The 15,061-nt window shown below is 46.3% G+C and overlaps 2 protein-coding genes across 17 annotated transcripts in view; one reads left to right on the plus strand and one right to left on the minus strand.

The window, feature by feature from the left end:
* ANGEL1 (angel homolog 1) overlaps positions 1 to 15,061 on the plus strand; it is a gene marked incomplete at its 3' end in the record, with an annotated part of 174,234 nt that overhangs the window by 152,962 nt on the left and 6,211 nt on the right. For 4 of the 10 annotated variants that reach the window (XR_013929528.1, XR_013929529.1, XR_013929530.1 and 1 more), the window contains exon 12: positions 11,212 to 11,299. Coding sequence is in view for 6 of the 10 variants with exons in the window: in XM_080395982.1 (XP_080252108.1) it covers positions 11,212 to 11,299 (88 nt within the window). Of the gene's footprint in view, positions 1 to 3,425; positions 3,487 to 11,211; positions 12,209 to 14,464; positions 14,575 to 15,061 lie in introns of those variants that run through there. The other 6 variants (XM_080395980.1, XM_080395973.1, XM_080395978.1 and 3 more) reach the window with 6 other exon arrangements.
* The window catches only part of ESRRB (estrogen related receptor beta), a 131,715-nt gene continuing 131,227 nt past the window's right edge, over positions 14,574 to 15,061 (minus strand). For all 7 annotated transcript variants that reach the window (XM_080396001.1, XM_080395997.1, XM_080395995.1 and 4 more), the window contains one exon: positions 14,574 to 15,059. In XM_080396001.1, the coding sequence (XP_080252127.1) occupies positions 14,815 to 15,059 (245 nt within the window). In that variant the 3' untranslated portion in view covers positions 14,574 to 14,814. The remainder of the gene's footprint in view (positions 15,060 to 15,061) is intronic.

Genomic DNA, 15,061 nt, shown 5'->3' on the forward strand with positions numbered 1-15,061 from the left:
AGCTAGGCACTTCATTATTGGGCTCACGCTGCCTGGCTCCATAGATGTGGGAGCTCCATGGAGAAGGTGGCCCTTTCATCTCCTGCCACACCATATTAATTTTGCAAATGTGACAAGCTCAGCTTTGCAAAAATAACATATTGCCCATGTCTTGTTCTATTTAATATTGTATTCAAATGGTCTAAGTGCTCAGCGATGTGGGCTGGGGGAAATGGCTCTGCAGACTTCTTTGTCACTTGACTGGCAGCTGGCTTCCAGAAGTAATTATAGCTGTTCAGTGCCGTGGTACACCTAACCTCTGGGGGATTAGTGAGGCATCAGGTGCATGGTGACGAAGAGGCAAGAACAGAGATGCTCCACTTCCCAGGCCTTAAAGGCCATAAGCTTTATAAATCCTATATCCACTTGGACTTGGGACTAAACTGAAAAGGAGGTATTGCAGTGATCTTGCGAAGGTTGTTCTAAGTTTCCAGAAATCCAAACAGGGAAATTTAGACCTTAAGAGTTTGAAAGTGAATTGCATTGCCATCGTGTGGATGCATGGAAGCTGATGTCCGCTCAGAAAAATTCTGGGACCCTAGTTTCTTGCTTAGAAAGGGAAACAAAGTCATGATAGTTATGAAGGTTGTTAAGTCAGGATGCTTAACAAAATGTGGAGTGAAATTACAATAACAATTTAACTATGGTAGTGTCCGAATAAACACTGAAGTTAGTTTGATTAAAGTGATATAGGTAAATAGTATGAATTATAGTCTAATGTGTTCATTAATGTCACTACTTAGTGACACTGGGTGCTTACAGAATTAGGTGTTAGAAACATTAAGTACTTCAAAAATGAATATGCAAAATAGATAAAGTTGTGCAGGATCAGCATGACTGTGGTGCCTTCTTCAGGGTGGTGTTTCCAGACACCAGACTGCATGAAGAAATATCAGGTAAAATCCGGTCTGTTCTGCTTGAACAATAAAAACTGTTGAAACTGATAACTTGTTAAGTTTCTACTTAAATAAATGTGATTTTCTGTAGTAATTACAGTACCAGAAGTAGACCTGCCAAAGTAACGAGTGTTAATTAGGCTGTATGTAATCTTAAAACTAATCTAAGTCAATAATTGCCAGGCAAGAAAGGGTAGGTTTGCAAATACTCATGGTGCAATGATCTAAACCGAGGAAGTAAAACTGTAGTAGTGTCTGTCTGTGCACCTGTAGGGCATGTCACCTGGAGGCTGGGTGCTTCTGCAAAAACCTACGCTGGAGGCATAGGACACATACCAGAGCTTCTGGGTTTTGCGATTGGGACCCCTCTGCCTTTGGCCTCTGGTGTTTCCTCACAGGTAGGAATCTGGACGTAGCTGTCACAGAAGGAACCCCTGATGGTTTCTGCCTTCTGCTTCAAGGTCCCCTGCTCCCAGTTCCTTGAGTGGAACTTACTCTGTATTTATCACCTGTTCTGCTCCTGGCTTGTCCCTTCCTGGCTGTGTCTTCAATAGCCTGGCCATACCTTAGCCAGCATCTTTCATAGGTGTCTGCTTGCTCCCTAATACTTGTTCAGAAGCAAGAATTGTGCTGCAATATAAAAGAAAATCCTGAATCAGTGGGGAAGGGGGCAAACAGTTTCCAGGCACAGCACCAAGACACGTGCTGGATCATGCTTTTCAGTGTATCTTGCCGAGGAAACTGAAGAGATCATCTGGCCTTTCATTCCACCCTAAGGCTCCGTCTGGATCAGGCATCATATAAGGGTTCAGGCAGAACACTCTTTGCTAAAATGTTCTTACAGGCTGTTGCATGGTCTTCATATGGTAAAGCCCAGTTTGCGGTAGTTTAAATAAAGAGCATTCTAGAATATATAGTTCTCGTCTGTTAAGACTGGGACAAGTGAGGGACCAATACTGGATCACTGGGACATAAGGTATGATTTCTGCTGTTGCCAGTTCCTCTATCATACCCACAACCTCAATACAGTTATTACATGAACAAATACAAATATTTTGCTTACACAGTTTTTCCCAGCACAGAATTAGGTGGAATGGGGGAAGATGAAAACCCATTTTTCTGTAGGACATAGCCAAATGAGCAAAAAGTAATGAGGAATCATCTAAGCAGGTGACTTCAGAAGAATCAACAGGACTTTTAAGGTACTGAGGACCAGTGGAAAGAGGGCAAGGACACTGGAGCAAAACTAAGTGAATTCTTTGTGCCAGTCCTTCCCTGTGATTCTAATTTTACTTGGTAATTCAACCAATTTACCTGATTCAAAGTAAAGCTCAGTGGTCTGTGACTTTCCAGCTCACCCCATATGCCTTTTTTAGAACAACTTACAGCATTTGCTACCCTTCATTACTCCAGCAGAAAGCTGATTTTAATGAGGCAATTCATGTTTTTAGCAGCTCAGCCACTTCCATCCCAAACTCCAACAGATCTCTTGGTTGTATATGGTACATGGTCCTGATAGCTTGTTATTTAGCAGTTTGTTCCAGCACTTGCTCTCCTGACACTTCAGTCTCAGAAGGTGTCTCACCTTCATTACTTGGAAAGGGTAATTCTGGGAGAGAGGTCTCTCCAGCATGTCTTTCTCTGGTACAGCCTGGCACAGAGAAGGACTCTCTTTTGATGCCTGGGTAAGTACTTGCCCTTAAGGCCTGCTTCTCCAAAAGATACTTTGTGTGCTGCAGCCACCTCTTCTCCATAAAGAGAAGTACTAGGAACACATGGACGCGGAACAGGAGGGACCCTGTGGCTCACACAAGTGTGTGCAGGTTGAGCTGCTTTTCACAGGTAACCGTAGCTTTTGCTGCCGTACATCTTGCTGGGAAGCAGTCCCAGAACTTCCTTACTCTGAATCTAATGCCCCTCATTCCCTCTGCTTTGGGTTCCTTGCTCCTGGCTACCAAAACCCAGATTTGGGATAGGTTGAATTCTGCTTCTCAGCCAAAGAGATGATGATTCCCAGAGAACAGAGCATGAGGTGAACGTATGGGGAAATCTCTTGCTGGTGGGGAAAATATCTTTCAGCTTTTCTGTTGGCGTTGAAGAGTGCTAGTCTCTGCCTGCCTCGTTCAGGTGGACTTTTCTTATCCTGCCCAATATTACTGTCCCATCGAGAAGTACAGAATATGTAGTAAAAAGACATAATAGCTGCCTGTCACTCCTGCTGTATGCAGGAGTCTGATTGAACTTCATTGATGTCTTCAGGAAATCTTCAGCTTCATTGGCGCCGAAGCTCTGAATTGATACATTCTCCCTTGCGCTACGTATTTTTCCTTCCCTTTCCTTTCCTGTCTCTACTTGCAAACCAGGAGAAATCATCCAAGATTCATTCTAGGAAGAGAAGGAACAGAGCAGTCATATTGAGGGCTAGGGTGAGGAACAAGGTGACACTGGTGTTTTCCATTGTTAATGGTTGCTTCTCTCTTCCTCTGTCAGGAGCATGTTGGCCTCCCACCTACGTGCTGCACTCTCACTGATGCGTGGGCTCATAGTGAAGGTAGGGCAAAAATCTTCATGCCTGTGTCATTGTTTCCTTCTAGGCTGGTGAATGGAAAACAGGCAGTAAAGCTAGTTATGTCAACTAGTTAGGGAACAAACTGTATCACATTTTCTTATCTTTGTCATCCTCCTCTCACTCTTTCTCCTGGAAAGCTCAAAATACATCTGAGCACAAAGTCAGGAACCTTCCTAGTCATGAGAAACGATCCAGCAGAAACAGGTGGTACCTATGGTGTGGACTGGCAGGGCAATAATATTATGCCCATGTCTCTTCCCTCCCATGAAGAAGTGGAGGTTAGGGACTGTGAATGGAAAGGAGTAACAGAAGAGAGATTATTTTTTCAACCTGCTTAGCAGCAACTGTGAAGCATAAAGTGAACTGCAAAAGGTGGTTGACGACTCAGCCAAGTCTGAAGCACAGACATGCTGAGATGCTGCTTAACGTTCTTTTTTGTGTTATCATTATATAGGTTTTTTTTCCTCTCCTTTTTGTTTCAAAGCTACTACAAGTTCCCAGCTTGCTGGGTAGCTAGTTACCTGAAAAGTGCTCACGGAGGGGATGATGATGTCATTTCTGAATCGTGACTGGGAAGTCACCAGGACACTTTCATGAAGGACATCTAGCCAGCTGCGCTCACCTTGTGAAGCACTGTCCCAGTGCAGGTTAGCCCTTGGCGTATCACAGCTGAGTCACAACTGCTCATAGACGTAGCCCGGGCAGTTTCTGTTGCTGTTTCTGCTCTTTGACTCTGTTGATCTTTGTAAAGAGTGATGCTTGTCTGCCGGGTGAGCAATTCATGCTGTGGAGGGTTCAGGGCCAGACTCAGTGTGCTGTGGTGACCTGTGTGAGAATAAATGTAACCAGCAGAGTGCGAAACCTGGTACCAAGGAGGTGGCAGCATTCGTACTTAGTATGGCATCTCACTGACAGCTTGGGGGCGATTTATTTATTCCTTGTATCGGGATAAATAATGTGCACAGCAGTCAGGCAGCTGTAGGCAGCCTAGTGCTATCTTTGTGAGAGTCCAGAGGACTGACAGGAGCAACTTAGCAACATGCTCTGGGACACAGGACAATCACAAGCTTTGGAATGAGTCATTGATGCCCCATTTTGTGGACACGTTCCATGTGAAAAGCAAAAAACAAAGGCAGATCTCGAGTCTTGGTCCAAGCTGATTCAGCCAACGCAGTAATGAGTTGTTCTGCCCAGAATCTGCGAGGGCCCAGGCATCACTTATCTGAGGTTTCAGCCACTTTTTAGGACCTATTTATTTGCAAGCAACATGCCCTGGGGAAGAAGAGGCGAGCCAGGAGCCTGCTTTGCGTACGGCTCCACGTGCTGGGCAGCGGGGCCGCCCAGCGCAGCAGGTCTCACCGAGCTCAGGGCGCGCTCTGGGTGTGAAGCTTTTCCTCCTCTCACACGGTTCTACTCTGCCTCAGCGCAGGCTGGCAGGCTCAGGGGGGATCTGCAAAATGAGGTCATGTTTGCTTTTTATAATTTAAAATTTTACGTAAGGTTCTCATAGTTACAATAATGACCTTATCATTTTTTAAACCCCCCAAATCTCATTTGCCTGTTTACTGAGGTTTTGTTTATCCTTTGCCCGTTTACAGCTGATAGCGTACACGGAGTCCAGGCATTTTCTTTTTCTTTTGAAAAGGGAAGGTGGTCTATTGATTCAAGGAAGCTGAATGTATGTCCAGGCTTTGCTCTCTCTTTTTGACTGCTTGTTTCACTCACGGTTGTACTTCTGGGCACACTTTGAAGGTGCTGAAGATTTATTTGCGAAATGTTTTTATTGTCTGTGATCATTGAGTGTGAAAGTGGTGGTGTTTCTGTAATTGCTGTAACTCAGTTTGGGTTAATAACTGTTTTGCCGAGAGAACACAGCATCATGGGGAACGCAGCTTTTCTAGTTGAGCGCTGGCAACCCCACACATCGCTGTGCACTGCCCTGCTGCACGGCCGGGCTGGCTCACCCAGGCAGGATTTTGGGGTTCTCTTGAGTTGTGCGGTGGAGCCTGAGGTGAGCATCCTATGTCACTGATTTGGCATAGCTTGTCTAATTAATTAGAGGTGCTGCAGAAGCTGCCGTGGTCTAGTCTGACTGACTGTGGACTGTGTCCCAGCCTTGTACTTCATTCCTGTCTGCAAATATAAGCTTGAGAATGAAGGGGAGGGATAACGTGGCCGAAATGGCAAGTAACAGTGCCGTTTTGCACGTGCCCTCCCCTCGCTCTGGTGAGGGTCACTTCGGTGGCATCGCATTCCTGGCGGGAAAGGGCTGGAGAGCCAGGACATCTTGCAGAGCCTCAGCAATGGGAAACAATAAACATTGTTAACTGGGGTGACCCTCCTTCCAAGTGGGAAGGTATCTGGAACAGTGAGCTGGCTGCTAGCCGCAGGGGCCTTGTTTTTAAAAAAGGGATGCGGAGCATCTCGATGTGGTCAGCTGCCACAGGGGACTGCATATTCATGGGTGGCATCCCCACCCACGTGGGCTGTGTGCCAGAAACAGGGCAGAAAGAGAGACTACCACAGCAGTGTAGAAACAAAAATGCATCAAGGATTAGCCCGGGAAACAGGCTGGATCATAGCAGGTGCCCCATCACGAGAAATGGTAGGTTGTGCTGGAAAGAAGAAACGTGCGGAAACAGCAGCAGCGATAGGATTTTCTGCAGCTAGAAAAAGTGAATCTGAGCTAGAAGTGCTCAAGGCAGTGGAAGAGGTGGGGTTAGCACCCCGAAAAGCTGATGCCTGTACTAATGCTGTTCCCATAAGCATCACTCCCGTAGGACACTGCTGAATTTTTATGATGCGATGACAAAAACAATGGGGGAAATAAGTGCTTACCCCAGGCTTGGTTACAAGGGTTCATTAGGCTGAAAAATATCTGATGAAATTGTACTTCCTAACACTGACCCAAAGGATCATTGATTTGTAGTAGCATTAACCACTGACAAAAAATATAAACAAGAGTTTGGTTAATGTGTTTGAGTTTAATAATGTAAATGGTAATAGAAAATTACTTGCAGCATTGACTTCTTTCAGTATTGCGATGGAAAAGAATTTACAATGCTGGAAACATAATTATTGAAGGTGATTATAATTTTGGCTTCAGTTAAATCGTTTTCCTTCCAAATGTAACACTCTCCACTCCAATGAGATTATTCATAACTTATGTATTGCACTTGACTTAATTGGCATATGGTGTAAATTAACCCCTCTCAAAAACATGATTTATGTGCTTTGTTCTAACCGATCTATTAAATGCAGCCTTGTTTTGTGTTGATTCTTGCCAATTTAGGTAAAGTGATTTCATTTTGCTCTGTCCTGGCTTCTTCTTATCTGATTGCTGCCCTGCCTTTTATTATTCAACAATTGCAGTTATGTTGGGGATGTGTGATAAAGATTATTGAGATGTAATGCCAGTTTCTTGAAATCAGAGAACAAAATGTATAATAATTGCATTCATCAAAATAATGGATTGGATTCTGAGACTTTTTATAGAATGGTCAATGTGCTGATTTTAAGCATTTAGAAAAGCAAGAGTTTGGTATTTCTGAATTAAGCAAGCTGGGATTTCTGAACAGAAATCAGCTGCTGCTTGTGCAATAGGAAAGAATACATTTTAAAAATTATTTTATTCAATACATCAAGGAATGCATTAAACTCTTCTGTTTTTAAAACACTCATTTGTGTTATAATAAAAGAATTATATCAGAGAATGGCCAAGGTGCCTTTTTAGGTTCCTCTGTTTGTTTCAGATGGATGAAAAGGAGAAAAAAGGTCTATTGGGGAAAAGGCCGTATCCATGTAAAGGAGGAAGGATTCCAATCTGTTATTGTTATTAATGTTAGGAAAATATGGATTAAATAGGCTAATCTTGTTTCTAAGCTATTTTGAAGGTAAATGTGAACTCCAGTAGTGCCGTGAATGAAAGCGTAACAAAGAGATGCAATGAGCGTGTGTGTGTGTGTGTAGATAGCTACAGAAAGAGAGGTCTGTATCTGTCTTTGTATCTCAGATAGGGACCAGGTTTTTGTACTTGTCTTTAAAGCATCAAGATCAAGTGGTGGAAGGCAGCCATTTGCCTTTCTCATTATCACATTTTCCGAACTTAAGTGGTGCAATGCATAGCCAGTGAAGGAGTAAGGCTGGCAGCTCTGCTTCCTGAAAATAAATGGCTGTGGGTGAAATCAAGAGACCTAGAAGATGGTGAGTGGCAGGGAAAAGTGAGCAGGGGGCTGTTTGTTTTGTTTTCTAATACAAGCTGTAGGAGCATGACATAGGATGAGCTGATGGCATGTTCAGAACAGGCAAAGGAGATACTTCTTTGAGTCATGAGCCATGGAACTCACTGCTGCAGGATGCTGTGAGAACGGTTGTTGTGGTTGAAAGCGGGACTGAGGAAATTCATGTAAGAAAAAATCATTGGGGTGTTCAATGCAAAGGCCTCATCTGTAGCTCAGGCAGTCTTTGATCCTTAAATCGCTTGGAGACTTCATTATACCTCCTTGCCCTGTTTTTATGTTCTTCTCTGGTCATCTGCTTCTGGGCACTTTAGCAGAGGGGGGGGAACTGGCCTAAACAGGTCTCTGGTCTGAACCAATACAGCTGTCTCCACATGTGCTATGTGTGCTGCCAGGAGATGGTTGCAGTCAGCGTGACTGGTTAGATTTACGAAGGGCTTGTTGAAGCATTGAAGTCTGTAGCCAGTCTGTGATGTGTCAGTGGTAGCCATTGTCCGCCCTCTCAGTTTTTCAAGCTTTGAGCCTTTGGCCAGTTCTGATCTTTCCTCTGACTTCATTCCTACTTATAATTATTTGGATGCGGCTACTCCCAGAGCTGAAGACTTTTCTAGCCTCACCCAAGCCCCATGGAAGGAAGCACACAAAGACCAGACGCATGATGGGCCTCTCAAAGCTGATTAGCACTAATGTAAGGAGACTTGCTGGCTGCAGTTCTTTTGGAGCAAGGACGCTGGTTTTGGCTGGCTGGCCGCAGTGGTTTGGGTTAGGGCTGTTGTGTTTTGTTGAACCATCCTGTGCTTTCCAAACCCAACTTGCATTAGTTGCTTCTTAGCCTCTGTCTCTTCCAGCCGCCCCAGCGCACTGCCACGTTAGTCCTCCTGCTCCCCAGAGGCAGGTGTTCAGGCTTTGCTCGTGGTGTCATCTCAAACTGGTTGCAACGGGAGAGAATGTTTTTGTAAAAACAGCCAGGCACACAGCACCACCTCTCCAGCTTTCTGTGACTGGAAAGTTGAAGGCTGAAGTTTTCTGTACATCAGCTAACGTTTGCTTTGATACCCTGTATGATACCTTAGCCTGAAAGCAAAAAATCTTCTTGGTTTTCATTTTGCTTTGTGTGCGGGTAGCCACAAACAACTACTGCAATCATGTTTTAACAGGTGCAGCTTAAGAACATATCCCAGCAGTTAAACATGCCTTTAACTTGGGGGAGAGAAACTTATTTAGAGAACACAACAGTAAAGAAACCTCCTTCCCTCTCCAGCTAATCAGAGAAAAATAGAGTATTTTTCTATTATCTCCTGTGAAGCTCTTCTGTAGGAGGCAATGTCAGGCTGTCCTCAGTTTCTCCCAATCCTTGGTGTGCTTACTATAAAGACAGCCCCCTCCCCCCCTTTTTTTTCTTAATTCCAGTGTGAGCGAGCAATAGTATCAGAAGTAAGGAAAGCCTTGGAAAACCTAGGCAAAGGAGAAGGGTGCCCAGGAAATCTAAGGAAGGCAGTGCCACTGCAGGGGCAAGGGACCAAGGAAAGGTCACCTCCCTTGAACGGTGTCTGAAGAGACCTTTGGGGCCCGGGCGCTCCGGAGTCCCCTGGCTACCCTTGCCAATCCCTTGGCAGCAGCAGCTCCCATGCCACGTAAAATTTTCAGAACCCCCAAACCTGCTCTGCCTTCCGCAAAGCCACAGTCAGACCGCCCCTGCGCTATATTTAATCCAAAGCAAAGTCTGATTTGAAGTCCTGCTGTGGTGGCCAAAGCCAAACCTTCCGTGAATGGATAGAACGTCCAGAGGACCAAGCACCCCGTGCCGATGGGCTCGGGGCGGGGGGGACGGACACAGAGTGTGAACTTGGGAAGGGCTTGTGGCGGGTCAGAGGCTGCGCCAGAGGGGTGGTGGCTGCGGGGTTGTGAGTAGCTGTTGTATGTGTAGAAGCCCCCCGTGGTGCTTCACCTCCCTCTCCAGCTCTGCGCTCATCTTGTTTTTTCATTCAAGCTCATTTCTAGCCCATGGCCTTTCCTACTGGCCACCACTCATCCAGCCACCTCCTCCTCCTGAGGGCAGGCTGGGAGGCCTCTTGGTTGCCGCATCATCCCTGTGAGCACCGTTGCCTGGGAGAAGGACTGTAGCAGCGTTGGCCGAGTCGAGGCATGGGGAGATGGTGGTGCTTACGCAGGGTGTGGTGCTGTCTATGCTCAATAGATTCGGAGGCAGAATAAAAACCTGGGGTCCTTGTTTCTCACGTCTCTGCCCCGATTACCCCAGTGTGTTTCCTTCTGCTTTCTCAAGCAGACTTGAGCTTGCCCTCTGGCACCGCCTGAACAGCAGCTCAATGCAAATGCCATGACTTCAGCACTTGCACCCACTATAAAGCGCTGGACAGCTGCTGTAATACTTGCAACATTCATGATGTCACTGTTGGGTTTAAGCCAGTGGTCTATTTTATGATTAGAAATTTTGTTTTTTCACTGGAACAATGTCAAAGCTTTTTCATTGCTAGCTCGTGTTTATTCCCTGCACCAGTGAAGTGCTGAATGCGGGGAGAAAACAAGTGAGTGGCAGAAACGGACCAGTCCGTGACAACAGTGCCTAACAAGTCCTTAGCAAAGCTAATCTCACAGAAACTCAGAAATCTGCTGAGATTTTTTTCCTGGATATGCGAAAACACCAAATTAGCGTTTCTAAAGTGAGCAGGCTGGGGCTCTCCTCCCCTTTCGCGCAAGCACAACTCATCCCTTCCCCCAGCCCAGCCTGTCTGTGGGGCTACATGCATCCCGAGGGACAAAACAAGCAGCCCCTAAACACAATAAACATTACTCTGTCTGGGTTAGTTTTTACATTTCTGTGTTTTATTTCTTGTTTTGTTTGAAATGACCTGTACCACAAGAATACAATTTATTTAACAGGTTTTATCTTTTTTTTTTTTTTTTTTTTTTTTTTTTTTTAAGGAGCAGATAATAGTTAAGTAGATACTGTTTATTTCACTGACTGCCTATAACTCCCTGCATCATTCTCACAGCCTCTGTCTCTCTGGCTTCTCTGCATAACCCAGCCACAAGAACAACAGAGTGGCCTTTGGCCATATGATTGATTATAGCTTGTGGATACAAAGTGGAAGCTCTTTTTCTCAGCTCCAATTGGTAATAAAAGCTCAACAAGTTACATTCTAGGGTCTTAATGACTTTCCCCTCTAATAGCTGCTTACATGTTTCTGGTGCAGCATGTTGTATTTTATATATTTGTAATACTTTAAAAAAAAAAAAAAAAAAAAGGATGACATAGCTTACAGAGAGAAAAATAATGCCCCCTTAGCATGAGCAATACTGCAAGGTTCTGATTGTTGTGGGGGTGTTTCTTGTAGCTTCACAGTTTTGCTGCAAGGTGTAATGCCCAAGTTTCCCCGGAAACCTAATTCTGTGTGGTATTTTACCTTGTCTTTTAATTGATCCCCATGAAATTTGTTTTGCGTTACAGGCCTGATACTGCTGTTCCCAGAGAAAAATGTGCCCAAAACAGAAGAGCTGGTCATTTGGGAAGAAGTGCCTTTTGTAGTAGCTGACAGGTATGTGGTTTCTGTTACCCACACATGCAAATCAGGGGCTGGAGCTACTTTTACCATAGTTGCTGGACATGGGCTTCGTGCTTATTCACTGTCACTGATACACTTACCTCTATTGCTTTTCTTTAAGTCATAGAGCCCAGTTGTGTCCCAAGGCTCAAGCTCCATCACCTTTTGCCCCATGCAGAAGGACAGCTGTATGGCACTGATGCTGTGACTCCTGTATTACAAATGAATGACACGCAGAGCACTGACCCAGCACCCCTTTCCTAGTTCACGTCTCAGCTTCCCCATCCCCAGATTTTTTTGTAAGAGACTGTGAACATTCAAAGACCTAGGCAGTTGCTGAAGCCCCACTTCCTACTTAAAAGCGCACTGAGAGGACTACACTAAGATGTTACCTTTCTCTGCAAGCCCAGCTCGCTGCGTAGCTGGACGTGCTCCTTGCTTGTGGCAGCATGATAGCACTAGTGACGCACAGCAGATTAGAGTAACTGGGAAGGGATGTATGTGTTTCCTGCACTGGTCTGAAGGGCCCAAGAGACCTGACCTGGTTCCCAATTTCAGACGGTACAAGCCTTTTAGGGGTTAAATCTAGACAGGTGTTTCTGTCCCAGTTCCTGGGGAAGAGTTTGTATTCCTTGCTTAAAGAGATTAATATATGCTAATTACTGCCTGGTTCAGTTCCCATCCTATTTCAGAAGCAATGCAAACATTTCCAGGCATATTATCTTCAAGCAACGGGGGGATATCCAGATGGGCTCCAAGGTTATACAGCTATAATGCAGAAAGAAGGTCCCGGAAAAAAATGCATTTGGTATCTTTATGTTGTTCTGCCAAGGCAGGAATTGCCTCCCTACCATAGCCCTCTAAATAGCCAGCTTCTAGCCCACAGACACTGCTAACTCGGCAGCTCTCCATAATCAAACTAGTTTTGTAGCTAGTTCTCCCTCCCTGTTCTGGAAAGCAGGTCTGAGTTCAAATACAACAAAGCTGACAGATCCTTTCTTTTTCTCTTCCCCCTCCCGCCCTCCCCCCATACGTGACCTTTCCAGCCAGGGCCCAACAAAGTAAGAATTGCTTCTTGGGATCTTTTCAGCCCGCTTTGAGACAGCTGCCTTCGCACAGCAGGTCGGACACGATGTGCTGTGGCTGAGCTGGGTGGGACTTGGCAGGGAAGCAACAGTGGTCAAGTGAGTCAAACTTAGAGGTGATAGTGCAGCTCAGCACGTTTGTGAGAGCATTTATGCCGCAGCCAGAAAGAGTTGCCAGAGCGCAGCACATGGCAAGCTAGCTCTGTAGTGGTGGTGTGCATTTCACTTTGGTCCCCTGCAGTCACAGATGGGTACAGGGATCATGAGCACAACCAAAAGCCTCTCATTTTCTCCCCAGCTGCCTCTGGGAGGGAGCTGGGGAGAGAAGCATAAATATCTGTTCAAAGCACAAGGCCACTGTGTAATTGCTACCGCTGTGAACATGGAAGCAGTCCCAGCTCCCATGCGCCTTCTGCCCCTCAGGTCTCTGTTGGTTTACTAATGTGCCTGAAGCAAGACTAAATTCCCTTATCTAGTGAGTACAACGTAAGTGAGAGTAGCGATGATGCCTGTGTACCGGAGGGAAAACTCAGAGGAGACGGAACTGAACTAACCCAAGTACCAGGAGCGGGCTGGCTACAGGAGCCGAGAGGTCAGCACCAGTTAGCAGCCCCAGGCTCCGAGCTAGCCTGGGCACGGTTCTGCAGCCCTGACAGCCCTGCTGTGACATACTCTGCTGCAGCAGAAAACAAGCACCCAGCGTCTCCCTGATCACACGCCTCGGCCCTGTGGAAGGCTTCCTGCCAGGGGCATGTTACTCCTCTGCCACACCACCTTTCTCCTGGGTTAGGCAGGAAGGGATGGAAGCTTGAGGGGACCAGGCAGTAGAGCTACTGGTCTCTCAGCATAGATCGGAGGCTTTTTCTCACATCTACTGCCATGCCACTGACCACAAAACAGAAAATACATTCAGGTTTCATCAGCTCAGGCTGGCTCAAAACTAAGTGACCTAGAAAACAAAAATCTCAGAGAATGCCACCAGCCAGTTTTGTCAGTCACCCACATTCCCCTCTGGCTACTGGGAATGCAGCAGTTGCAGCTTAGGCAGCAGATCTAAACCAGGGTTTAGAGACAGCAGGAACCTGGTTACGTGAAACTAGTAAATGAACATTCCCCCACTTCTTCTCCCACCACCTCAGGGTCAGGTATTTGCTTTCCCATCTTACCAGGCCCAAGTATAATCTACGCTAGCTCTTCTGCTGCTGTTGAGGATAATGGGATGAGGCAGGGGAAGACAGTAGCTGGGACATCAGGGGTTTCATGCCACTCTCTAATTTATTTCCCTAGGCTGCCACAAAAAGCAATCTCTCAGGCTCAAGAGCTGCCTCCTCCAAAAAGCAGTGCCCTTGATTCCTAACTAACATTTGGCAATAAGCCTAAGTCGCTGTAGGGGCGAAGAGCTATCACTTTATTGAAGTCTATGAAAGCCCTGGTTCAGGTTGTATTTATACTTGGGCAGTAACCCTGCAGACAAAGCCCTGTGTTCTCTGCCACAAGGAGTAAGTGGGGAATGGCACTCAGCTGAGCTGAAGAGGCAGGTTTGATACACTATGGGGTGAAAAGTGTGGAAGAATTGTATGTAGTTAGCACCACATAGGAGAGGATGCAGAGATTATCAAGTCAACCCAGCACTGAAGCACAACATAGGGCTCTTTTCTCTTTTTCTTGCCGTCTGGGAAAGGAGACTTGCATTCTCCCGGGACATACATCCTACCTCTCCAGGGGCCTGCAGGGACTGTACATGGAAGGGACTAGCCAGGCGTAATGACACACTGTACAAGGGCGCAGAATATCTTACACAGTTAGGAGCATCTTTCCTGTAAGAAGTGGGGCCTGTATGTACAAGTGTTAGCTGTCACTAGAGGAGCTCGGAGGCAGCCACTTTGATCAGGAGAGGTCCGGCAGCGCTCTTCTCCAAAGGAGCATCTGCTCTATGGTTAGAGCCAGAAAGGTGACAAAAAGAAGGACCCTGGCTGCTTCCCTTTCTATCTGACCCCTCACAACACCAGCAGATAAAAGTTTATATTGACTCTATTCTTCCTCTTTTCCTGCTTCTGTCCCCCTCCCCCTCCAGCACTGGCGGAGGGAGCTGGGGAGCAGGCGGCCTGGACAGTGCTGAGAGCATCACTGCTCAGAGAGGCTGAGCCCCGATGACCGCCTCAACAAGTGCAAGAGCATATTCAGGTATTTCCCACAGAGAAAACAAACGAAAAAAACTGAAACAGGTGACTGATTAAAAGTTTCCCCCCTCCTGTACACGAAATTCTGCAGTCACGCCGGCAGATAGACATTAAATAATTCTTCCATAATAAATGATTGGAGATAAAAGCCGGCGGTGGCTGCTGCTGCTGTTTGGATTGCTCCATTGTCTGCATCTTTGTTTCTAGTTTGTTCCCCGGCCACTGTCGGCTGGCGCTGGGGCTGTCAGACCTTTGCCTCTAGCATTTCTAGGAAGAGTTTATGCATGGGAACCTTGCCCTGCAGTTTGATGCTGTAGAAGTGCTGCACAGCTTTGGCGGCTGTCTGCCGCAGGAGGGGCAAGGTCAGGAGCAGCTTGCCTGCTCGCCGGGGCTCCTCGTTGCGCTGACTCAGCTCGTAGTCCTGCAGGGCTTCGTGGAGAAGGTCCTGGAGTTTCTGCACTGCATCCATGTCTTCTATGTGCATGGAGTCT

The sequence above is a fragment of the Falco punctatus genome (genome assembly GCF_963210335.1).
Source record: "Falco punctatus genome assembly, chromosome: 7".
Classification (NCBI taxonomy): domain Eukaryota; kingdom Metazoa; phylum Chordata; class Aves; order Falconiformes; family Falconidae; genus Falco; species Falco punctatus.